This window comes from Haemorhous mexicanus, chromosome 2 (genome assembly GCF_027477595.1).
Source record: "Haemorhous mexicanus isolate bHaeMex1 chromosome 2, bHaeMex1.pri, whole genome shotgun sequence".
In the NCBI taxonomy this organism is placed as follows: domain Eukaryota; kingdom Metazoa; phylum Chordata; class Aves; order Passeriformes; family Fringillidae; genus Haemorhous; species Haemorhous mexicanus.
The window spans coordinates 1,762,131-1,786,866 of record NC_082342.1 but is presented as its reverse complement, the minus strand read 5'-3'; the positions used below and the strand labels follow the sequence as shown (position 1 = coordinate 1,786,866).

The following is a 24,736-nucleotide window of genomic DNA, read 5'->3' as shown; positions in this document are numbered from 1 at the left end:
ACTGAGGCCACCTTGAGCTTCGTGTTGTCAACAGAATAATATTTGCAGATCGTTTGTCAGCTGAATGCGTGGCCTCAGCTGTATGGAATTGGCTTTGTGTGGATAGAATCTGCATTGTGCATGGCTGATGCCATACAAATCCCTAAATAATAATTATCTTTGTTCCAGAGTGACATTCGATTGGATGGTATTTTTTTACACCAAAAGAGGGCTTTATTTGAGTTTCTATATGAAGGAAGAATCCTGACAGAATTCGGCTGTGTTGCTTCATCCTCTTTGGTGTCTTTACTTCTTTAAAGATAAATTAGTAACCATTGGTAGACTGAGAGTGCATTGGCAGCTTTCCTATATTATTAAATTAGTGCTGGTTCACATTATCTTATATAAGTTCAAATTATGGTTATCATCATCATCATCATCATTCATACTAGGAAGTGCTTCCTATGTAAAAAAATTTAGAAGGAAATTCACTGATCCTGAGTTAAAACAGCCGCTTACTTCTGGTCATAATCTATATTTAATTGGATAAAGGCTTTAATGCAATTATTCTGCAGATCACAGTAAATCAATATGAACATGATTTCAGTTTGGGGTGATACAGGCAACATCTTAAAGCTGTTTTTAGGCTTTGTGTTGCTTATCAGTGATGGCAAGCGTCCATTAGCTGCAGTGGGTCCTCTGTTTACTCTGTAAATGCAAGGATCAATGGAGTTACATGTCTGGCTATTGTGAAAACCTTAAGTGGACACAGAAATCATCTGTCACTAAATATTGCAGAAGTTTAGTTGGGTTCCACAGTGATTTTTTAAATCTGATAATGAGAAGTGTATTTTCCCAGTGGTTGCCATCTGTCATTTTGACCCACGAGGAATAGGATGAAACATGGCAGAGGTCTGACTTGACAGTAAGCAAATGTGATAATTTTCTGATATTTCTAAATTTCCTCAAGGCAGCTTGACCATAAGAGCCTTAGAGAGTACATGGGTCCCCTGCTGTTGGACTACTTTGTGGTTGAGTCCTTGGCAGCAGCTGTAAATCTCTGGGCCTCATGAATCCTAGAGCATCCTCCATGGAATGTGGTGGTGCAAGGATGCAGTTCAGGTGGCCAGGTGAGTCTCCTCCACCCCATAGAGAATTGGCCATGTGGTGGGGAGGAGGAAGGGCTTGCAAAGCCCTCGTTCCCTGGAGATTAGATCACTTGTTGTCCATAGCAGTGAAGTCAACAGCAAATTTAGAGTTTATTCTGTTTCAGCCTTTTTTATAGTGAACAGTTTGCAGGAGCTGGAAGCAGATTATCTTCGGATTTTTATGGCTGCAACAAAACACTTGCCGGATTATTTGCTGCAGTAGATTAGATGGGACTTGCAAACTGCAGTTGAACTCACTCTGTTCTTTTTCTGAGGTCCAGCCTGGCCTGCAGTTATCCCCTAGAATCCATCCAGTCTATTTCATTAGTGGCCCTTAGTTAAATTTCAAGTGAACTATTGAATGCATTTGGACAAAATCCAGCTCTCTTCCTTTCCCCCCCCGTTGTGAATCATCTGAAGATTAAAATAGATGTTTCTCACAGTAGATACAGACATTAGGAGCAAGGAAAAAATCCTTTCCTAAGTGCTTGTTAGCATCATCTGTGATAGTGCCATCATGCCTGGCTCGAGCAGAGGGTTCATGCTAGAGCCAAAGGCCACTGTCCTGCCTTTTTCTACACAGTAATTATATGGAGCTGGTGTGTTTGATTTAGTTTAACTGTCCATCTGGCAGTGCTGTTGAAATTTAACAGCAAGCTTTGTATTATCTCAGCTCTGCAGATGATAATTTCACTGCATGGAGCACATGCTTTCTTTGGCTCTACTTCTTTCTTCTTGTTTTTTTTTCCTCTTTTCTCTGTTATCATCTTCCAACAATTATTATCCCCTAGCAGTAAAACAAGTCACTGTACCAATGGTCAATAGAATAGATTTCACTGTTAATTATTATTACTCTGAAGAAATTGTAGTGTGATGTGTATACCAGTTTCACAGTGTTTTCACCAAGTTTGTTGCAGATTTAAATAATGTCCCTAGGGAAAACAAAGTTGGACATAACTGATAGAGGAGAAGTTTGATTCACCCTGGTCTGGAGAGATGGTGTGGAGTTTCCCCTCAAAGGAACTGTGGGCTTAGGCAGGTTAAATCACACATTTTTACTTGGTCATCAGTCAACAGTTTCATAACTGAAACTTCTCCCCATGCAGATCCCAAATGCTTTATTTGCATTTTGTCAGTATTTTAAAATAACCTGTAGTTTGTATCACTTTGCTGTTTCTTCTTTTTTTTTTTTTTCAAATGCTCAAGCCCCAGGCTCATAAGCAAACAACCTCAATTTTTAAGCTCAGCTGCTGGGGAAATACATTTGGGTTTGGCCAGTATCACCATTGTGGTTTTCCTCAGAAGGTAACCAGGCTTTGGCCACCCTCTCAAAATGTGGCCAGGGGAGGACAGAGCAGTAACCCAGCCTTTCCTCACCCAGGATCCTTTCTGCTCATGTGAACATTGCATTTGAAACCCCGTGTGCCACTCCAGGTTGCTGTGACATCAATGAAAGTTCACCCACTTTGCAGAGGAGCTGAAGGGAGGGTGGATGTGTGTGTTCCTAACACCACCTGACCCCACTCTCCTGCCCAGGCCTGCGGTGGGAACGCTGCTGCAGGAAGTCGGAAAGTCGTGCTTAATTCCTTCCTCTGCTGGAGGGGTTTTAGGTCTGTATCGCCCACCTCCCAGGAGAGCTCCTTAACCAGGAGGTCGTAAGCTGTTCCAGGTGTGAAGGAAACTTTCCACCCCTCTGACCAAAGGTCTGTCACTGTTTAGTGGGTAATTCATGTGGTGAGAACGAGGGCGATCGTGACCTGAAGCCGCTGAGTGGAGCGCAGCGCCTGGAGCGAGGTGGTCTGGGTTCCTCAATCACTGTTTCTGTGATTTACCACAGGCTGTTCAGTGGGAAAGAAGAAGGATGAGCAATAGGGACCAAAAATTGGGTCCCTTCCCTGACTGCACTTCAGCTGCTGCTTGGGCTAGGGAAACCGTGGGCTCAGGGGCTGCTCCAGGAGGAGCCACGGCTCCCTGTGTGCTTGGCAGGAGCCTGGTGTAGACCATAAAGTGCTCTCCTAAAAAAGATGCTTCTAGTTGGCCTTGTCCCTGGAAGGAATTTGTAGCTGGACCACTGTTCTTACTGGGAAAAGGCTTGAGCTGATGAGCTGCTGCAAAAGGACCAGAAGAACAAATGAACAGAACTTTAAAGGTTTTAGCTGTGCTTTAAAGAAGGTGATGTGCAGCTTGACCTGCTACAAAGCTTCATCCTGTGGGTTCCTCTCATTCTGGTCTGAGAAGCTCTGTGGGCTCAGCTTCCATCAGGGCTAAAGGTGGAGGAACATCTGGAACATCTGAACCAGTAAGCAAAGTGCCCAGCTGTTCCAGACTGTGGAACTGTGGCACTTTGGGGCCCACAGGATCCCAAACTGCAAGCCCAGTGAGGGGTAGATAACTCAAAAGACCTGAAGACATGTTCTTCTGCCCTTAAATCCCACCAAAGTGTCCACGTTGGTGCTCACATCATGATTGGGATCTGGTCAGCGGGCTCTGACCTAATACCAGGTTTCACTAAACAGTTTATTCTTGTTTGAAACCTACTGTAGAACACATTTCAGGTGAAATGAGCTCCCTGCTCCAGCCCGGACATGGTGACAGTTACCTCCCTTCACAACAAGGCCATGTATACATGGCAGCCAGCCAGCTGCTCCTGATGGATTCAGAAGGCCAAGAAAACTTGGCCTCTAATGAGCTGTCTAATTAACTACTAGGCTTGTGATGTACAGCTTAGTTTTACTAAGCCATTCCTTTGCCAAAGCTTAAGTCTCAACATCTCTTGGCTCCTGCATAGCAAATGCATTTCCTTGCCATTCTTCTGTTTTGAAACTACTGTAAAGCAGATCAAGGGCCATGCTGTTTTCCTTCTTTAGAAATATCAAAAAACATTCTTGAACTCTTCTGCCACTGTTTCAAGGCAATTGAGCATCAAGATCTGAGTAGCTGATTAACTTTCTAGTAGAAGCAAAAAACCCCAGAGTGAAATAATCATTGGAAACTGATTTTATGTATCACGAGTCCCCTCCTTCCTTGTGCTTTAGCTGGAGTATGAAAAGTTGAGGCTGCCCACACAGATTTTTTAAGATTGCATCATTACATTGAAGCCTGTTTTTAACAAAAAGTTAAAATATTTTCCAGGGAAATAAAACCTTCTACTGTGCTCCCAAAAAGTTTACTTCATGAAAGTAGTAGACTGCTTTCCAGGACTGCCCAGGAAAGCAAAAAACAAATATAGCTCTTGATTCTGGTAGTAAATAATCCATAGCCAGTGTTTGATGGCTAAGCAGGCATGATTTTCAGTAACATCACTTGCAGTCAAACTGTTTGGAAGCTGGTATTGGTGAATTGACCCAAAAGCAAACTTTTCAGAATATTTGTCTCAGAGATGCCTCTTGACAGGCTGCAGCTTTGTTTTTAGTATACACTAGGAGCAGAAATATATTCCAGTTCAAATCATGCAGAGGCAGGAGAAGTAAAGAAGTGAATGAGATAATGACAACATAGAGGAGCCCTCAGTAATTTGCCTAAATGATTTTTGATAATGTCAGCCTTATCTGCATATGAGCATCCTCAGGCAGCCACCGAGGGCTGGAATTGGCAGGGAAAACCAGGATGCTCAATCCATGCTCTGCCCAAAGCACTGCCATGGCATGCCCTGCTCTAGCAGCAGATGGGCGACCCACAGACATCCCCATAACAGCTTCTGACAAAGGAGCTGATGCCAGAAAATCATTTCCTGTCCTTGTTTCCAAAATCCTTTACAAGCCCCTCTGCTGCTTCCCAGCTGGGATTTGGCGGCGGCTGCAGGACTCCCACACCGGCTGCTGGGGGACCACAGGGAGCTGGCCACGGGGCTACTGAGGGACCAGGGCTCTGCTGGAGCACTGCCACCACTGTCTGACCCCAGGGTGGGCACTCTTCTACTTCCTGGGGATGGCTGGTCCCACGTCATCTGAGGACACCTGTTTGCCAGCTGTCTGTGGGGAGTTGGAGGAGCTAGGTGATTTGGCATAGCAGCAGTGTGCTGAATCTTGTCTTTCCTGCTGTGGGATTTTCTGGGACCAGCCCTGATGTCCAGGGAAGACATTGTAATGCCATCCTGGGCACAGCTTTTGAAATGCTGAGGTGAGATAATGCTAACATCTCTGTCCTGATATTCCACGCTCCACACATCCCATCAGAATTAGCTCTGTGGAAGTTTACAAGATTGTCTGCTTAGAAAAATTTATATTTTTTTAGTTGTGTTTGTGTCATCAAACCTGGTGAATCATTGTGAAGTCTGGCTGTGGCTGCTGCTGTAAATTCCCAGTGTAGATGCTTCTTGTGTGCAAATGGGAGTAAATCCTGAGTGGTGTGAGGCATCTGGGTGCTGATACCATTGTGCCACACTGGGAGCAGCAGTGATGTCAGTACCTGTGTAATAATGACACCCAAATACCAGAAAATACTGAGTGACATAGGACCTGCATGCAGAGACAAAGCCTGAATTAGTGCAGTTTATACTGTTTTGGCATTCCCAACCTGTCTAGCCCTCCTCCAGTAAGCTGCTTTCTGTGTGATTTATGTGCTTTTCAGTACTTGTGTAAGAATTTCAGGTCAGCTGCTTGTGTGGATTCAGGTCACATTGCTCCATCACAGAATGACAGGATCAGTCATGTTGGAAATGACCTCTGAGATCACTGAGTCCAACCACCTTGTGCTAGACCATGACACTGAGTGCCACATCCAGTCTTTCCTTAAACACCTCCAGGGATGGGGACTCCACCCCCTCTCTGGGCAGCTCCTTCCAGTATCTAATCACCCTCTCTGTGAAGAAATTCTTACTGAATGTCCAACCTAAACATCAAGCTTAAGATGGTGTCTTCTTGTCTCACTGATAGTTTCCTTGAAGCCAGAACTGAGCCTGAAATTTCTTCATAGATGTAATACTGCTTTGTATTTTTAGCTTGAAAATTTCCTTTGTTGGGAAAAAAACCCCACCTTTTTTCTTTTTTTTTTTCTTGTGTGTGTTTGTAAGAGATGCTGTCACAGTATCTGTGCATTAGGTGTGGTTTTCTTTGACTTCAGTGGGATTTGAATCCTGTGCTTTTCTAGCTTTGCCTTACCTGTCATAATCAGTGAACACTGCTGCTCTGAAGCCTCCCAAAAGGTGTCTGTTATTCAGGTGGATTAATTATGAAAGGCTTCATAAAAGGAAGTCCTTGTAGAAAGAGATCTGAAGGGAAGAAGAGAATCTTGAAAATGAAGGGAAAGAAGTGCCCTTTGATCAGTTTGATAATAACATTTGTCATGGCTTAAAAATGACAATTTCATTCAACCACAACAAAATGTTGAAGTGTTCCAAATAGCATGGCCCCTACTTCTCCTGCTCATCCAAAAAATGTGTATATATGCACATGCACAGTAATATTCTTCCCTCTGCTTCAACAGAAGCATGGAGGAATTGCTGCTGGTGATAAAAGCACAATGTCTGACCAAAGTTGAAAGACAAAACCTGATGCTACCTGCATGGTTTTCGGAGACACCCCCATATCCACTTGTGGGAGAAGTGGTTAAGTTGGGATTTTGCACTTTCTCATACCACTGACTCTCAGCAATCTCTGAGGATTGCTTAATACTTGGTATATTATTGGGTAAGACACAAGTAATTGTACTGCTTGACAGATGTGGAATGAGGTTTCACATGTAGCAATCTCATTTCTGTTAAATGAGAATATAGGATTGGCTTCAGAAAAGAAAGGGGATCTCTGGTTCAAGGACTGATCAGGAAGCTGAAGCATTCTCTGGGCTTTGGTTTACTGTCTGTAAATAAAGAGAATTTTCTGGTTTTATTGTCAATGAGGAAATGCTTCCACATCATATTTTCAGCGCCTACCTCAGTGCAAGTGTGAGCATGGCAGAAATACAAATTTACAAATTTAACTAATACAAATACAAATGTAACTAACAACAATTAGCAGCAACAACTAACAACAATTAGCTGCAGAATGTATCTAAAACCTGTTAAAGTCCATGGAAATACTCCCACTGACCTTACCAGGGATAAAAGCCTTGCTGTGCTTTTAACATCTTTAGCTGGAACTTTGCACTGATACTTTCACCCGGGACCTGCCATTGGCAAAGGCGCATTTAACCGGTTCTTACCGCTGGGTGTAAAAATTCATTGTAACGATTTTTTTTTTTCTTTTTTTTTGATTTTTCTTTTCCCCTTCCTGGGCAGGATTTATGTGGGCATCATTCCTGTGATACCCTGGGAATGGCAGACGTTGGGACCATCTGCTCCCCCGAGCGCAGCTGCGCGGTGATTGAAGACGACGGCCTCCACGCAGCTTTTACGGTGGCTCACGAAATTGGTATGCAGTGCCTTTTCTGTTCCCCTGCCAAGCCAAACACTCCCAACAGCTGCATTAGGAACCAAAATACCCCGCAATTAATTCCAGATTTCCCCCGGCCCAGAGCCCCGCCTGGGGATTAGGGCTGTGTACATATGCACTTCAGGGTTAACTAATAAGGGATCAGAAGGCAGGGGAAGGCGCACAGTAGGTGTTTCCTCCCTGACAGTGGCCTTTCTAAGCAGCAGTTGAAGTGAAAATTCAAAGGCTGCTGCTACTGCCCAGAGATGTCTGTGCGTGGTCCTCCTGAGAAAGCTTTTGGCCCATCTGTTGTGATTTGCATGCACTTATTTATTAGAAAACAAGTCACATTTTTCAGCTTGTTGCATGTGCTATTAGGAGGCTTTTTTCCTTGTATTACCTGCAGAGAAGAGCTTTTGTGGCAAAAATCCAACATCATTGCAGTATCTTTGTAAGTGTACAGAAATTCGTTTTCAATCCTGTAAAAAGTGAAATAGTATTTAGGTGATAAAAGTATGGTCACAAAACCTGTTTAGCTTTGTTTCAGTTTCCACCTCAGAGAACAGCAGTTAAATTAGGAGCCTTGCATGTACCCTTCAGAGGGGTTTAGGATAGAATTAGTGACAGAAGAAAGTTTGTGTTCTGGGATATGAGTTATTACTTACTATGTCATGATATAACCCTTCAAGAGAGATGCTGCCATCTTGATAATGTTTAATTTGCTGATGTTTTGTGAACTATGTTCACTGGAAATACATGTGCTATAAGGACTCTTCACTTTGGGGAGTGAACAGCAGTTTGAAAGTGGGGAATGTTCTTTTTTTTGTCTTTTTTAAAAAAAAATATTCTTGGAAGGAAATGACAAGGAAAGGAGAACTTTCAGAGAGAGCCAGCTGCTGAATTGCCTTGTACCTCGTGCCAAACCAAAGTAAAGTTTGCTTTGGGAGTATCATTGCAGTGGTTCCATTTTCAAGGAGCTTGCAGGTAGAGCCTGAGATCTGAGTGCCTTATACATATGGCTGAGGAAACAGAGGTCACCAAGGATGGAAAATGACCTGATCTTCAGTGACAAGTGATCCTAACCCTGCTCCTCTTATGGCTCTGCAAAGGAATTGCATCAGTGGTGGCTGGAGAAGTGATCAAACATTGCATGAAAACATGAAATACTGCTGCAGGATGAGTCCCCAAAGCAGAAATTTTATTTTAGTAAGCAGTAATGTCACAACAAAAGAAAAAGTCCTCTGGACTCACTAATTCAGTGCATTTAGAGAAAGCTGCAGCAGTGTAGAAAGACAGATTCACATGGGATGTGGATGCTGTGAGTGAGCCATCACAAATCTGGGATGGGTTAAATGGCAAACTTAGCCTGAGTGCTGGGGACACTGCTTGTGTCCCTTGCACCCAGAAGTGATGTGTCTGCTGAGGGTCATGGATAGGTTTGGATGAGGAGCCCTCTTGATGGTGGTTCTAGTGTGTGACGAGGAAAACAATGTCTTTCCTGCCATTTTGGCAGCAATAAATACATTTTTGGGTAGATTAAAAATGAAAGAACACTGATCAGTAAAGATAAGGATGAGCAGTAAACATTCACATTGTTACCTTGAATTCCACACAGAGAAAATATCAGCAAAAGTGAATTATTTTTGGTGATCTAGAAGCACATTTTGGAGAAAGGCCATTTACATACCTAGGCATTTACAGGAATCTCTAAAAACTATAATTTTCAATGTAAAAAAGGCATGAATTGAAATGAATAAATAAGAACCCTAATGGACATAAAACCTCAAGTTTGAGGCTGTTTAAAATAACATCCTCTTTTTTTTTTTTCCCTCCTCACCAGAAGTTTTTAAGAAAGGAGGGGTGTCAAGTCACAGAATGATCTTTGTGTGTGTGGCCTGAAGTGGGAGAAGCTGAGAAGAAAACACAGCTAAAATTGCTGGAGTACTTAAATTAAATCAAAGGTCAAAAAAGGATGAAAAATAAAAGTGTGGCATGGATACCCTTTAGTTAAGCACTTTGGGGAAAACCTTGCTGTATTTTATTTGGAGACCAGATTTCTTCCTGCAATCCAGAAATCTCCAAGTTCCCCCTGTCCTGCGGGCAGGGTGTAGCTTTAATTTTACAGTGGCTCAGTTCCTCAGTCAGAGGGGATGGTCTGAGCCTGAGATGTTCTTGTCTTGCACTTGGAAGGTCAAGGTGAGCCACTGGCTGAAGCAGAGTCACTCTCAGGGGTTTTTGTGCATGGGGAGCAGATGCAGCATCTTTAGCATGGACTTGATCCTCAGAGTGTCCTCAGTGTGACTTCCAGTGGATCTGAATGCTCTTCCTTCCCCTCTGAAGGATCCAAGAGCATTTTCCAGGCTCAGAATCTTTCTCTGGAAGGCAACCAAAGTAAATTGAACTGCAGCTCAACCCAACAGGAGGATGCACAGCCCGGGGGCTCGTGTTGGATTGGTGCACAGCAAGCCTAAAAGCAGCTTTGCTGCAGAACAAACCTGCTGCTTCTGTTGCCAGGGTTTCTGCCACATCACGTGGGAGATGTTTGTTTTATTTCTTCCAGATAAAATAGATGGATTTTGAGCAGTGTTTTTTGAGGGAGAGTGAATGAATGAGCAGCAACAGCAAAAACCTCCACAGGCCTGTAGAGGAGAGCACAGGAAGGAATAGATTCAACCAAATTCTTGGTATAAATGATTAGCTGGCAATAAGAGATGGAGATCTTCATGTAAAGTTTGATAAGGTAGGACCTAAATCTTGTCTTACTTGTATGTAGAAAAATCAGTAACAGCTTGTCTCCAATGTCAAATGGAAAAAAAAAATAGGATAATGCAACAAAAACCTGAAAAGAAACCTTGTGGCTTTGAATGTGGTAATCCAGTTTCTCCTGAGAATACAGGGGAGCAGTGCTAGTACCATTAATGTTACTTTGAAATCACGGCCTGCCAAGGCATCCAGCCACCAACAGTAAATCCATATCTGGTTATTTTCTAGCAGGGTGTGTACTGCTGTCAGTGGGACAGCAGTAGCTTCATTTTCTCAAAAATAACCCCCTGGATTCTTGCCTGAAATCATCACCCTGTTGTGGCATATGGGTGCTTTTTTTCACTTCTAGCAACTCCTTCAACTACACCTCCAGAGCTCTGCAGAGCTGTCTGAGCTTAGGCACAGTATATAGCCATTCTCCAAGCTTTTGTTGTCAGCAGCCTATTGTCTGCAAAAAATGATGTTTCCTTGCTTCATGCACTTCTCTGCCTCCTGGGGACATGTGGAAGGGAGCAGTAAAGAACCTGAGATTGCTCATAATCTCAACAGTTATTTGATGTTTTTCTTAGGGCAGCCCTACATTGCTTCTCCATGTGTCCCTTACTAAAATAACCATCAGGAAGCAAAACCAATGAGATTTGCACTCTAATAGTCTGGACTTTTGGATCAGAGGTTTGTTACTTTGACAGTGCTGAATTATAAACAAGTGAAGATCAGCACGATCCAGCAGCAGGCACAGTCAGTCAGTTGGAATTACATTTGACATACTTTGTGATGGGATGTTTCCATGTTTTGCAGCCTGGTGCTGTGTTTGAGGTACAGTCATGGTCAGAAGTTTGTGCTGGAGTCCCACTGTGCTTTGGCACAAGCATTCCACCACCCTGAGCAGTTTGCCATCTACAAAAGCAGAATGAGAAGAGTTCAAGGGGATCTAAGAGGAGCTACTGCTTGTTTTATCTATAGGAAATTTCCCCAAATCACAAAGGGAGTGCCAGGGAAAGCCAAGAATTAAACCTGAGTTTTGATCTAGAGTCTCCTGAGTTTTAATCTGGTCCTTAAGTACAAAAGCATCCTTCCTGCAGCCTTCAAGCAGGCAAAGCTCCAGTACTGCTCAGTGGGAGTTGCATGGCTCTAACATTTTAAATTATATTTATCTTTGTTCTTTCCATCAATCTTAAGAAACTTACTTTTTAAAAAAGAGGCAATACAGCCTTTTTTTCTCAGTGATAATGTTCATTTGACCTTTGCAGTGTTCCTACTCCTCTGTTACACAAACACTCTGGCATGCAGTTACTCCTTCTGTCCTCCTGAGTAATATGGCTTACTGATGTTCTTTCCAAGTCTTTTATTTTTAGGCTATAGCTTTAGCATTGCTGCGTGGAACTAATTAAACCTTTGTTAATTAGTTGCCTTTTATCTTTCACATGTGACTTTTGGGGAGGCAAGGCCAAAGGGTGGGATAAAAGCAGCCTTCAAATATGTTTTAAAAATTGCTGCAAAAATTTGCATAATAAATCATTCCCTATGTCCACCTGGGACAGCACAAGGGGTAATGGCCTGAAATTGCATCAGGGAAGATTTGCTTTAAGCATTAGCCAAAATCATCTGAGCAGGACAGTTGAGGGCAGGAGTGAAGTGCTTGGGGAGGCTCGGATGCTGGAGGTTCACAGGAGCCATCTGGCTGAAGCAGCTGTGGCTCAGGGGATGCTGATCCTACCCCAGGGCAGAGGGATGCACAGAATGCCTTTTCAAGGTCTCTGCTCAGCATCATTTTCTGTGGTTATGAGGAGTTATCACAACATCCTCCACAGCTGGGCTGTGTAATGCCTGAAACCAAGGGGATGCACAGAAACTAAAGCTCAAAAATCATGGAATGGTTTGGGTTGGAAGGGGGCCTTAAAAATTGTCCAGTTCCACCCCCTGCCATGGCCAGGGATACCTTCCACTATTCCAGGTTGCTTCAAGCTGGCCTTGAACACTTCCAGGGATGGGGCAACCACAGCTTTTCTGTGCCAGGGCCTCACTGCCCTCACACCCAAGAATTTTCTTCATATAATAATAATAATGAGTTTGATACCAAATCTTTTCCAGCATGGCATCACTCTGTGGCCTCTGTCACCACTGAGGACACAAGTGTCATGAGCACTGTCAGCAAAATGTATTAGGGAGCATCATTTTCTGTAAAAAAGCCATTTTAGAAGTGAGGTATTGCTCCTGGCATCTCTGCTCAGGTGGTTCACTGAAATGCATCAGAATGCCATGAGCTCTGAGTGGGTTGGAGCTGTTCATTCAGAGCCTGAGCTGTGTTTAAACTGCAGGCCACTGAGGAAGGAATACCATGTCTAACTTACAGCAAACTCTGATTCTGACTCCTTCAGTAACAAATGAAACTGAGAACAACGTGTGTGATACTTACAGGAGTTTTTGATGTCTGTAGAAGAGTCAAAAAATCCTCCCACTCCTTGTTTACCACATGTGCTCATTTTGTGTGTGTTCAAAAGTAACTAAAGACAGCAATTTTCCTTTGCCACGTTCTGCTGAACATGCAGCCCTTTGATTTCCAGGCTGTCAAGATAAAGCAGATAAAGACAAGCTTCAGACCTGACAGCTACAAATCTCCTGGAGCCTTTCATTTCCAGGGGGATACATTGCCAAGGGCACAGTCTCACAGCCACATGAGAAAAGCAGTGGAGGTTGTGAGTCTCCTATTAGGTGTCCTTCATGACAGATGAAGTTTAGGCAAATATCCAGGTAATTGTAATTAGGCAGATTTGCTTTCTTAAAACAACAGTAAAAAACCCCAGAGAGTACACTCATTTATACATACATCATGAAAATTGCTTGATTCCTCCTCTTTGAACCTTTTTTTTTCCCAAGTTCTATCTTAATTTCTGCTTGCAAAAGCTCTCAAGTTAAGCCTTCATGAACATACCCCTTTTGATTAAGAGGAAAGGTGGGCAGACAAAGCAAAGCCTTCACAAGAGCTGAAGGTGGGGCAGAAAATTAAGCTGATGCCTCAAAGAGCAAACATCAGCTGTCTAAAATGTTGCTGGTTAAAATTTTGAATAAAAATTCTTGGCTTGCCCAGCAATATTTTTATTAAGTTGTAATGTTATATAAAATATATCACCTGCAACAGACATGGTGCTTAAAGCAAACTGTAAAGCTGAGTTTTGCCTAATATTTCACAGCAGTCACTATTAAAAAATATGTTACGGACGTGGTTTAGTGGTGGATTTGGCCATGTTAGGTTTATGGTTGTGCTCAGTGGTTTTTTCCAACCAACCTAAGTGATCTCTGATTTTATGATCCTAAAAGAAGTTCAGTGTTCAGCCTGGGCCCCCAGCCTTCCAGGCTGCAGGGTAAAGTAGGGATTGCTTTCCTCCCTGGCAGGTAGATAATACCAATCCAGTAATTTGTGGTAGTTTTTGTGGGGGGAGGCTTCTGGTGCAGCAGACAATGCAATTTTTACATTCTTGCACTGTGTACTCCCAGAGAGTTCATTCATTTACCATGAGCTACTGTGAATTATGTTCTTTCCAAGCTCCTCTGCACTGAACAGGTGTGAAATAGGTGTCACCATCTCCTGCTTCTTCATTAAAATGAATATTTCTCTTCTGCATGCCCCATTAATTAGTGTAGTGTGGACCTCCAAGGCCACATCTTTTTAAGGATTATTTAAGTCTGTGTGGACACAGTGGGCTCTGATTGCCTGGGCAAAACCTTGCCTGGGAATTGCCTGTCTGACAGGGCTGATGGGTCTGTGATCTCCCACAAGTCTGTTACAACAAGCCAGCTCAGCACAGGTTTGTTTTGTGTAAAGTCTGCAGCACTGGTGGGTAAATGTCTGATTGGGGCTTTTTTTTTTTTAATGTCTGCTCCCGAGAAGAAGCTGCACTCCAGACTATTGTTTCATTGAGTCTGAAGAACTCTTTTAAGCCAGAAATATTAAAAACTGCCTCTGGGCTGGAGATTTAAAAGCCAGAGTGATTTTTAAAATCCTTTTTCTTTCATAAGTGGCTGATAGCAGTCAAAGAAAAGAAAACTGGAAGTAAAGTTCAAGAATAAAAAAAAGAGGAATGTCTAGTTTTATAGTCTATGCTTTATTTTTTGTAAGCTTGTCTAATCCAAATCACTTCACCAGCTTTATTAATTGTTATTGCTTAGGTCCATCATGACTTCAAGAGGATTCCTGAGTGATAGCAGCATGAAGTTCTTAAGAAGGAGTCAGAAACTCACAGGAGCTAGAAAAACAGCCCATGCCAGAAGAAATGGTTTTATTTTGACAGGGTTGCCACGTGCAATCTTTGTTTAGCCAAGGGGAGAGCAGGAGGCTGGAGCAGAAGGTCTGGCCTGGTGATTATTAGCCCAAGGATTGTTGAGCCAGGAGCTTCCTGAGCCCTGATCCCACGAGAGCCACTGACTCACAGGGGAACCTGGGGCAAATCTCTTGACCTTCTTTTGCTCCCCAGTTGTCCCAGCTGGAAATGAGGTGGAAGGCATGACCTCACTGGCAAACACGTGCTTCATCTGAGCTGAGCTCCTCTGAGAAAGCAAATTACAATGCCTGCAGCATTTTCAGCCTGCTGTGTCACCTTGCATGTCTCCTGTGGTCAGAGGGAGTGCAAGAGCTGCTCTTTGACATGCTGTCCAAATTCTTGTCCATAAGCAGGTGGCTTTTTTCCCAGGAGACCCACCTTGGTTTGTGCTTTAGCAAAGCCTGGAGTTGGCTTGCTGTATGTTGTGGATATTTTCTGTTTTCTTGTTTCTAATGCTTGAAATACCAGTGAGAAACGTAGGACAGTATGCATGCTGTTCACTCAGAGAACCTCTGCAGATAGTCCAGAACTGTATATTAAGAAAACCCAGAAATATCCAGGCTCCAAGAAGCATTTGGACAATGCTCTCAGGCACAGGGTGGGATTCTTGGGGCTGTCCTGTGCAGGGCAGGGAGCTGGACTTGGGTGATCCTTGTGGGTTCCTTCCAGCTCAGGATATTCTGTGATTCTGGTTTGCTTCCCACTCTTCCTGAGAGTAAGAGAGCTGCTTCACCACACTCCTGCTTTCCCTGCAGGGCTCTTGTGTCCTGATCCTTCGAGAGGATGAAAGTTTTAACTGATTTGTCATAATTTCTCTGAAGTATTCCCACCTTGTATTAGGGATATACCCCCCATTCCTGCAAGGTGTAGGGATCATTTTTGAACCCTTTTCAGGGATTGTTTCCTGTTGGACTGTAGCATGTGTTGGGAAAGCTGTGATGGAGGATGTCACTCCATTTGGGTAGTTGGTTTTTTTGGAGTTTGAGATGAATTTACAAGCAGCCCACCTCCTCCTTGGCTACAAGAGGGCAAGCCCTGCCTCCCCTCCATCTGTTTCCTTCACCATTTTGTGCATTCCTACAGCATAACTTAACTAAACACCATCCTGCTGGTAAAATTGTATAATGTCATTTTCACTCAGTGGGAACTGTCAGCACCAGTAAGATGCTTCATTAAGTAGAAAACAGCAGATAATCTACGAACCCATTCTCAATCAGTCATCATTTTACACAGCTGCTGGGAGCCTTTTCTTTTTCTTCAATAGCCCAGTTTGACGTTCGTACTGGTACAAAATGGGGTGGGGCTAAAATTGACATTGTTTTCAAAAGCCTTCTGTGTAAGATTTGTATTCCTCGAGTCTTCACTTCTGACCAGAGCTTTCTCCAGAGCTCTGCTTCCATGCAGGGTCACTTGAAGGATCAGCCTTTCCAGTCTGGAAGGCAAGCACCCCACCAGAAAATGCCAGAAACCACCATTAATGTCATGGAATAACATCAGCAGGGTTTTATGCATGTGAGGGCTGGTGGGGAGAGACTTCTTGAAGTAGGAAAGGAAGTGTCCCTCCCTTCATTTTTGGATGCAAAAGGATGAAGGGTACAGGTGTCAAAGAACTTTGCTGTTCTCACTTCTGTGCTAAAAGGAGCAAAACTTAGCCAGGCAGTATTTAGAGATTACACAGCCCTATGATATTTTGAATTTTTATTCTTTTCAATGAAATGCAAAACCAGATTGCAGCATCATTGGGAACTTGTCATATGCTTTAATCACTTCTAAGTCTGGTCAGAGTGCCTTAAAAGGCAAAGTTAGGACAGGGAGAAATTTAGGTTGTGGTAAGAATTAGGAATTTTAGCTCCATAAAATCCTTTGAGAGTTGCATTCACAGGGTTTGTAAGTGAATGTGTTTGTCATCCCAGGACATGTGCATACAAAATTAACTGGCAAATCAATATGGAGAGCTAAAATCCATATATTTAATGCTGTTGTCCTCACTAACATAACTGGGGGCTCATTTAGAAGCCCAAACACTGACAATCAGATTTATGTATTTTGCAAATTATTCACTACTTACTGCTTCTTTCCATGTCATGATGGGTTTTTTCAATTATTTTTGAAGATTTTAAACATAACGAGGGAGATTCACAAATACTTTGGGAAGCTTCTCCTCCAAGAGGCTGAAGTCTGCCAAGTGAGTGACTTGGTTCTTGTCATGCACAGGAACAATGGCCTGATTGAATATGACAAAGTAGACACTGCTAATGAGGTGTGTCCTCAGCTCACCCCATTTATCACTGTGAAGCAGAGAAGTTATGCTGCTCTCTCATTAAAGGTGAATTCAGTAGCCTGACACTTTCCAGGAGATGACCCTGTTTCGGATTCCTCTGCTTTTGCCAAAGTATTTGGGATGAAATGTTCTGTGCTGAACAGCGGCCTGAGAAGCATTTCATTTTATTTATTTACTCTGAAATTCTCCATTGAGGCTGTCCAGGCTTTTTCTGAGGAGGGAGACTAAATTGCAACGGTGTTAAGAACTCCTCAGTGTCTCTGCTCAAAGTGAAGAGCTGAACATTTACCTGCAAGCTTCCTGATATCCAAAGGATATTTTTTTATCTGTCTCTATGAAAGAGAAAAAAAGAAAGATGTCATAAGTAGCAGAGAAAGAGCAGCCCAAGCTGCAGGAGCATTAACAGGCTGTGAATGTGTGCACTGTATTGTTTAGTTGTGTACTTACATGGGATGTCCTTAGTAGAAAATTAGCAGTCCTGAAGAGTGAAGTACAGTTATGCAATAAAGGGATTTGTCTGGAGAACAAAACTGCATCTGACTTGGGTGAAGTGCTGCAGAGTGGTGTGGGAAGTGAATTTGTAGAGAATTTTTCAAGTCTGACAGAAGGTGGAAACTGCTTTCTGGTAGAAGATGGAAATGGAGCTAGAAACAAGTTTCAAAGGGTGGCCTTACAAATAAGAGTAGACACTTTGGAGGAATAGAACTATGAAAGATGCAATGTAGTAGGACCCAGGAGGGGTAGTTTTAGGTGATTGGCTTTAAGGCATCTACAGCATGGTGTGACAAAAGCTGATAGGCCAAGAAACACTTAGAGTGTATTGGAATTAGGAAATAGTTTGATTGTGATGGTGTGAATTATAACATCTGTATTGTCTCACCCTTCACATGACACTGAAAATGGAGTAAAAGTTTTTAAAACACCTCTCAGTTGCCCCATCTCTGGGTCAGAAACAGGCCTCATGGATAGAGTGGTACCAGAGGCTGTGACAAACTGCAGTTCTGCCCTGCAGGACTGAAAGCTCCATGTCTCAGAATTCTGGGTAGTTCTGAATGGTGCTATAAAATGCTGAGCACTCTGAAAAATTACATCCTGGAGCTGCTGGTGAGCACCCAACTATCATTCATATCCCTCACTGAACCAGTGCTGAGTGCCATGGGATGTTACTCTGCCAAACTCTTTGGATCAATGCTCCAGCTTTTTTTATTCACCCAGGGCTGTTTAGTTCCAAGGCAAAGACTTAAAAATTAAACTCCTTTTCCACTGAGAGACCCTCACTGCCTTATTTCACAAACATTCTGCAGTGAGGTAATTTGTACATCTGTGAGCAGTCTTGGATCAGTAAATACAGTGTAAATACAATGTATTGAATGCTCAGCCCACTTCCAGAGATTTTGCTCTGCAGGTTAGAAGTGGTGCACTGATTATTTGGTTACTCTGTCAGAGGATTCTGTCAGTTTGAAATAATAATCTTAGCAGTGAATTGTTTTGCTCAACACCAGCATTTGTCTGGAATGAAACAAAGCTGTTGTCATCTCTTCAGAGCAAGTCTTTGTATGTAGTGCTGTATCAGATTGAAACTTGACATGTACCTCCAGATATTCAGTGTCTCAGTGCAGCATAAAACCAGCTTTATCTGGCCTTATACAGGAAGTATTGCCAAACAAAAATGGTTTTACTTACCTGAAAAAAGAAAAGGCCAAATCTTGCAGAATGAGTCCCTTTCAGGGCATCAGGCTTTTTTTTCTGCAGTGGCTTTGATGGGTGGTCTCGTCCTTATTGTTGAAGCACTCTTAGTTTAGCCCTGCATATCTTATTAATCAACTTCTGGCTTAGGCTGAACATTTTGAGCATTAAGTTCAGGCTTCAGCTCTCTGCAGCTTTATTCCCCTTCATTCTGCTACCCTTTGTTTAGTTGCATCATAAATACTTTTATTTTTAGCTGTTTAAAAAGATGTATCACCTTTCTAGAGTTTTTCTTGCTTTAGGTGATTTGGAAAAGCAGTAAGAAATCAATTGTTGATAAGTATAAATGAGTACAGTTCCCTTCCCTCACATGACTGTGAGCTCCAGCTGGTAAACTCTGCATAGTCATATAATTTTTTTTTATTTGTTTCATTTCCACAGGGCACTTACTTGGACTTTCCCATGATGACTCCAAGTTCTGTGAGGAGAACTTTGGCTCCATGGAAGACAAGCGCCTGATGTCCTCCATTCTGACCAGCATTGATGCTTCAAAACCCTGGTCCAAGTGCACTTCAGCAACTATCACAGAATTCTTTGATGATGGCCATGGTATGTGTTATCACTCCCTGTGTCAGCTACAGGGTACTTTTTACTGTCAATCTGTATTTTTTAATAAGCACATTTTATATCAGCTTATTTGCTAAATATGACATTTACCCCTCAGGGAATAAGGACAGAAATTTCATTTTCCAAAAGTAGAGTTAAAAAAGCATAGTCTTCAACTTCACTCTGTAATGAATTTTAAAGTCTTCGCTTTGCTCCCAAAGCAACTGCAGTTATTAAACAAACCACTCAAATTCCAAAATGCTGAGATAAAAATGACATAATTGAGTGAATGGATCAAGTTGTTATGGTAACCAAAATGCTTATGGATAAATGTATGGTGTGTCTGCTGAATGTAAAGATTTGCTTTTAAATATTTTGTTGGCTGATTTCAGTGCTCTCTGAAATATTTTTCTCTGAATGACTTAATTTTTTTTCTCTCAATTTTATTAGATCCATTAATCTGTACTATCCTGTTTTATGGTCCATATTGCTCTGGCATTGATTTAATATTACCAAATTAATTTCCACAAATGAAGACAACTTTCCCTTTTGAGTTACTGAGGTAACTCTCCCACCATCCATGAATGACCTCTCAGAGAGTGTAAGGAGCTGTTTTCTCCTCAGTTCATGAGTAGCTATCATTTTGGTGTGTGGTCCTCAAGAGTGATTGATAGGATGAAATTATTCATAGCAAATTTAAACCTCTCATCATGTAGGTCTGTAGTCCTCTGGGAATTAATTGTATTGCTGATGCTATTGGTGTGATTTCAAATGCATATTTAAGGAATCTCTTTTTCTTGATGGATCAGCCATTCAGAGAACTTTTCTAAGTAACAGTCTTCTTTTCTGTAGAAATTTATAATTTCCCAGTTATTTTTTTTTAAATCAGAGCTCTCTCCTAACAGAATACAAACTTCCATTAGGTTGAAGTGGAAGTCAAGAATTTGACTGCAAATTATTTGAAAACTTGATTTGACAATCAGTGGCCTCAGCAGCACTGGGGACATGACTGGTGCTGAGTGACACCATAAACTGATTTTGCTCAGCAGTGAAGCACCTGACAGCTGAGTGCACTGCAGACACCAGCATTACATGAAGTCAGCTGAGTAAATCCCAGCAGAAATGTCTCATCCAAGGTCAGCCAGGGGGCTGGGGAGGATCAAGGTGCTGATTCCCTGTCTCCTGGGGCCTGCTCTGAGAACAATAAACAGCTCTGTCATGGTATCACCATTTTTTTTACACTCACGAGATGACCCCAGACAACAGTTTGACATTTAGGAAGAAAAGGCTCGGTTTCTGTCCAGAGGAGAGTGACATTTATATCCATCTGCTTTTAGCAAAGCCTTTCCAAAGGTACTAATTGCCTTTATTGTCATGCCAACCACCAGGCTGTGGGATGGTTGCTTGGGACTTGGTGTGTTCAGTCCCAGTGCTCTGTGCAACCTGGAACAAGGACTGTTTGTATTTTAATTAATTTATGTCCTGCTTATCTGCTTCCTGCACAGATCTTGTTCCGCCTTCTTTTTTTTTTCCCCCAAGATACATTACACATGGCATTGAGAGAGATAATGAGAGGGCTTAATTAGCACTGTCATCAGCCAACAATGTTGCTCTATTCCAGGGCACAAAGATGTTCTTTGGTACCCAGGACAAAAAAAAAATGGGAATAGATGTATATGCTCTGGATGTTGAAATGTAATGGAGAATTGAAGCCCCCTCTGCCCTCCCACCAGGGGCCATGACAAGCAGGAGGTTGGACCAGCTGGTGGTAAAAACACCTGCAATTCACTGCACCCTGTCCAAACACAGACCCTGCTACAGTCTACCCACATAAAGATGGGTTTTTTTCCTGTGGGAAATCCTTAGGGGCCTTCCCTATCTTCAGTTTTGAATTTATCATGTGAGATCAGCTGGAGCACCTGGCTTTGTAGAGATTGCACAACTTCCCTCACTTGAGGAGAAGTTTGGATCTCATTCCCCTGTGTTCTGGAGGGGGAAAAAGGCTGTGTTTGCTGTGTGAGCTTGTGAAATTGAAATGACTGACAGATGAGTTATGCAAGGATGAGACTTTTCTTTCCTTTCTCTCAAAATTTGTATTTCCAGCTGAAAGGAAGTGTTATTATGGTGTTTTAAAATACTGAAAACCAGCTCTGCTTGGGAGTTTGATAAACTTAGGCACAGGTACAAAAGCAGTGTATAATATTGACATGCTACAGCTTTCCCTTCACTGCCCTCACATTTCAGTGGCTCTCTCCCTTCTCACAAGGTATATGAAGGAGGATTTCCACTGCTGTTTACTTTTACAAAGTGTGTTTTTGCCAGAACTTTTGCAAATTATGTCCAGAAACTCCATGAAAAAATATAGGTGCTTCCTTACTACTCATCACGTCTCTAATATTTTACACTACAACAACCCAGGGTATTTTTAATTGTCTTTATGTCATGACAGCTAGCATTGGCACACCTTGTCTGCAATAAAATTTCAACATAATCCAGATTAAATAGAAGGCTAGGGTAAATCAGGGTCAGCAAATGGAACAGGTTTAACAAGACAGAGTTTTTGGTTGCAAATCATCACACAGAAAGAATTTTTGGCTAATTTGGCTAATTGGCATTAGAAGAGCAGAACAGTTGCAGTAAGTGTGTGTTTTGGAAGGAAAACTCAAGCTGTTGAGAAATGGGATATTTGGTTTGCTTAAACTCCCTGCCATAGCTTGAAATTCTATTTCATTTTGTGTAAATAGTGAGGGTTTTATAGATAGGCTTTTTTCAGCCATGATGCAAGTGAAGAACGCTGGTGTGGGTTCCAAAGTGAGGTAAAGTGTGGTGAGTTATTTTGGCCGAGGATGAGTGAAGCTTGCCCAGACCACATATCCCTTTCATAAAGTGTAAGAGAGGTTACACTGAATAAAGAGTTCTGCATGTCAACAAGTGAGGTTTTCAGTAGTAAAAAAAAACAGCTATCAGAAGATACCTAGAACATAAATGTGAATTCTCATTTTTAGAGTGTGCCAGACAAGTCTTGACCACTGCAGACCTTAAAACACAAATACAAATCTCTACATTAATGCAATTTTTTTCTTCCTGTCATTTATGGGATTTAGTATAAAATGCATAACCCTTTTCAAACTAGTTCCATAAGCAGCCAAGTATCACTCCTTAGAAGAAAAGTGCAATCCAGCCTTAGTGGCAACATTAGTTTTGATATCCAGCTTATTTTTCCTTTAGCCTGCTAGAAATTTTGATTTTTCAGTCTGTTTTGTTTGGGTTTTTAGGCCCATTGGCTACAAGTCTGTGCTTTTTGATTTTTCTGGCATCCCTTTAGAAGCTTTACTATTTCTGACATCTGGTTTAAAACTCAGATTACAAATTTGCTTGCTTTGAGTCTTGCTTACATGAGTCCAGCTCGCTCCTTAAATCACGAACCGATAAATAGCACGGAATGTGTTCCGAGTCTTGCGTAAAGGATTGAAAGGCCAAAAGTAAACTCATTTACACCTCAGGCTGGGAACAGGCAGCTCAACAGCGGGGTCAGGGCACAGTAGCAGCAGTCTGACCTTGTGAAAAGGTGATACCACCTCAGAATCTTCACATCACCATCCCTTGAAGGAGGCTCGCTGTTGCCAAACAACATCGCAGCGCTGCGGGGAAAAGAACAGAAAAAACTGAGCGAAGAACACCTTTTCTTGCTCTTGTAGGGAACTGCCTGCTGGACCAGCCCAGGAAGCACATCGTGGGCCCCGAGGAGCTGCCGGGGCAGACGTACGACGCCATCCGGCAGTGCAAGCTGGCGTTCGGCGCCGAGTACACGGTGTGCCCCGGCATGGACGTGTGCTCGCGCCTCTGGTGCGCCGTGGTGCGCCAGGGACAGATGGTCTGCCTCACCAAGAAGCTGCCCGCCGTCGAGGGAACCCCCTGTGGCAAAGGAAGGATCTGCCTCCAAGGGAAATGCGTGGACAAAACCAAGAAGAAATACTACTCGGTGAGTTACCCCAAGAGGGTTTGGAAAAGGTGATCCCTGGGAGGGGCTGGTTTTTGTGGGAGTCAGATTGAAAGCTGCCTCGTTTTTTTTAGCGTGTTATTGGGGTGTTGTTGGTGAGGGATGTAGGGAAAATGCTGCTGAGGTTCAGGAAGTGTATTTTCTTCCTTAAGGAAAGCTTTGTTCTTGGAAAACTGGAGGTGATGATTTTCCCATTCAGTAAATGACACTTATCAGGACATGGCTTTCTGACCTGGCACGGAAAGCAGGATAAATCTCATCTCCACATTTAACTCACACCCTTGTCTGAAAGGCCCAGGCCCCTAATTCTAATGGAGAAAAGGGCAGATGAAATTAATCCAGAATATGACTTCTGGATCAGAAAAGTTTGTTCTTCCAGTGACAGAGAACCCATCTACTTTATACATCTGAAGAATCCCCAGCCCCATGAGAGCTGTCAGCTGCACAGTTCAGATACTCTGAGTTCTCTGGGTAGACAGTCGTCCCTTTTGTTACCCCCGCAGAAGAGATGTGGACTTGCAGAGCTTTGTGAAAATATTTACAAACTATGGGAGCCATTCAAATCAAGATACAGCGTTTCTAACACTTTTTAAATGGATTTCTTTACCCTTTTTAATGGATTTCTTTGCTTTTACGTGATATTGCAATACTATAGCCAATGTAGCAGAGTTGACAGCTCCATCTCTTGCCAGTAATTCCAAGCAATACCTACACATCACAATAGCTGGATTTAATTAATCCTAGATTAGCAGTATGGGTATATTCTGGGAGTTGAACCCCTTGGAGCCAGTTTAAGGGGCCTTTTTGGTAGGAATAGCAAAAAATAAGAGAGCAGCCCGTGAAACTGTGGATGTGTTCTGTGAAGAGGCTGAAGGCAGCTGTGTGGAGCAAGGCCCAGCATTGGCTTTGCACCCACAGTGCAAATGAGATGTCATCAGCATGCAAATAAAAGATAGAAATTAACTTTGCTGGGAGAAGGAAGGTTCCTAACACCTATTTTCCTTGGATGGCAAACTGAAGGAATTGCCTTCAGCTGAGGAAAGCATTAGCAGTGACTTTGAGGCAGCAGCTCCATTCAGGCTTGGATGATGAACTCACCCCCTGCTGTTCCATGTGTTTTTCAGGCTTCAAGCCATGGCAACTGGGGATCCTGGGGCCCCTGGGGACAGTGTTCCCGTACCTGTGGGGGCGGAGTTCAGTTTGCCTACCGCCACTGCAACAACCCAGCCCCCAGGAACAACGGGAGATACTGCACAGGCAAGCGGGCCATCTACCGCTCCTGCAACGTCACCCCCTGCCCCGCCAACGGTGAGTGCCCCCTGCTCCAGCCCTCCCTCCCTTCACTGACACTGAACACTGATTATCTGCCCTGAAACCTCACAGCAAAGGCTCACTGCAGCCTCTCCAGATTGTATTTATCAAGGCAGGACGTTCAGCATTAGTACAGTGTCCTAATTCTTCATCCACGCCTCGCCCTGGATGCTGTAGAGAAAGCTAAAAAAGTCAGTCCTCTAAAATGAAACATCATGCAAACTTCAGGCCTTTACTGCTTGTTATGCCATTGGGAGATTTCCAAGCTAAATCAGTAGAGGGATTGGAAGGCCAGT

The 24,736-nt window shown here is 42.9% G+C and overlaps 1 protein-coding gene across 1 annotated transcript in view; it reads left to right on the top strand.

Annotated features, from left to right (window-relative positions):
- ADAMTS5 (ADAM metallopeptidase with thrombospondin type 1 motif 5) overlaps positions 1 to 24,736 on the top strand; it is a 40,472-nt gene that overhangs the window by 4,656 nt on the left and 11,080 nt on the right. Inside the window, exons 4-7 of the mRNA XM_059870208.1 lie at positions 7,342 to 7,474; positions 18,965 to 19,132; positions 22,828 to 23,111; positions 24,254 to 24,437. Of these exons, the coding sequence (XP_059726191.1) occupies positions 7,342 to 7,474; positions 18,965 to 19,132; positions 22,828 to 23,111; positions 24,254 to 24,437 (769 nt within the window). The remainder of the gene's footprint in view (positions 1 to 7,341; positions 7,475 to 18,964; positions 19,133 to 22,827; positions 23,112 to 24,253; positions 24,438 to 24,736) is intronic.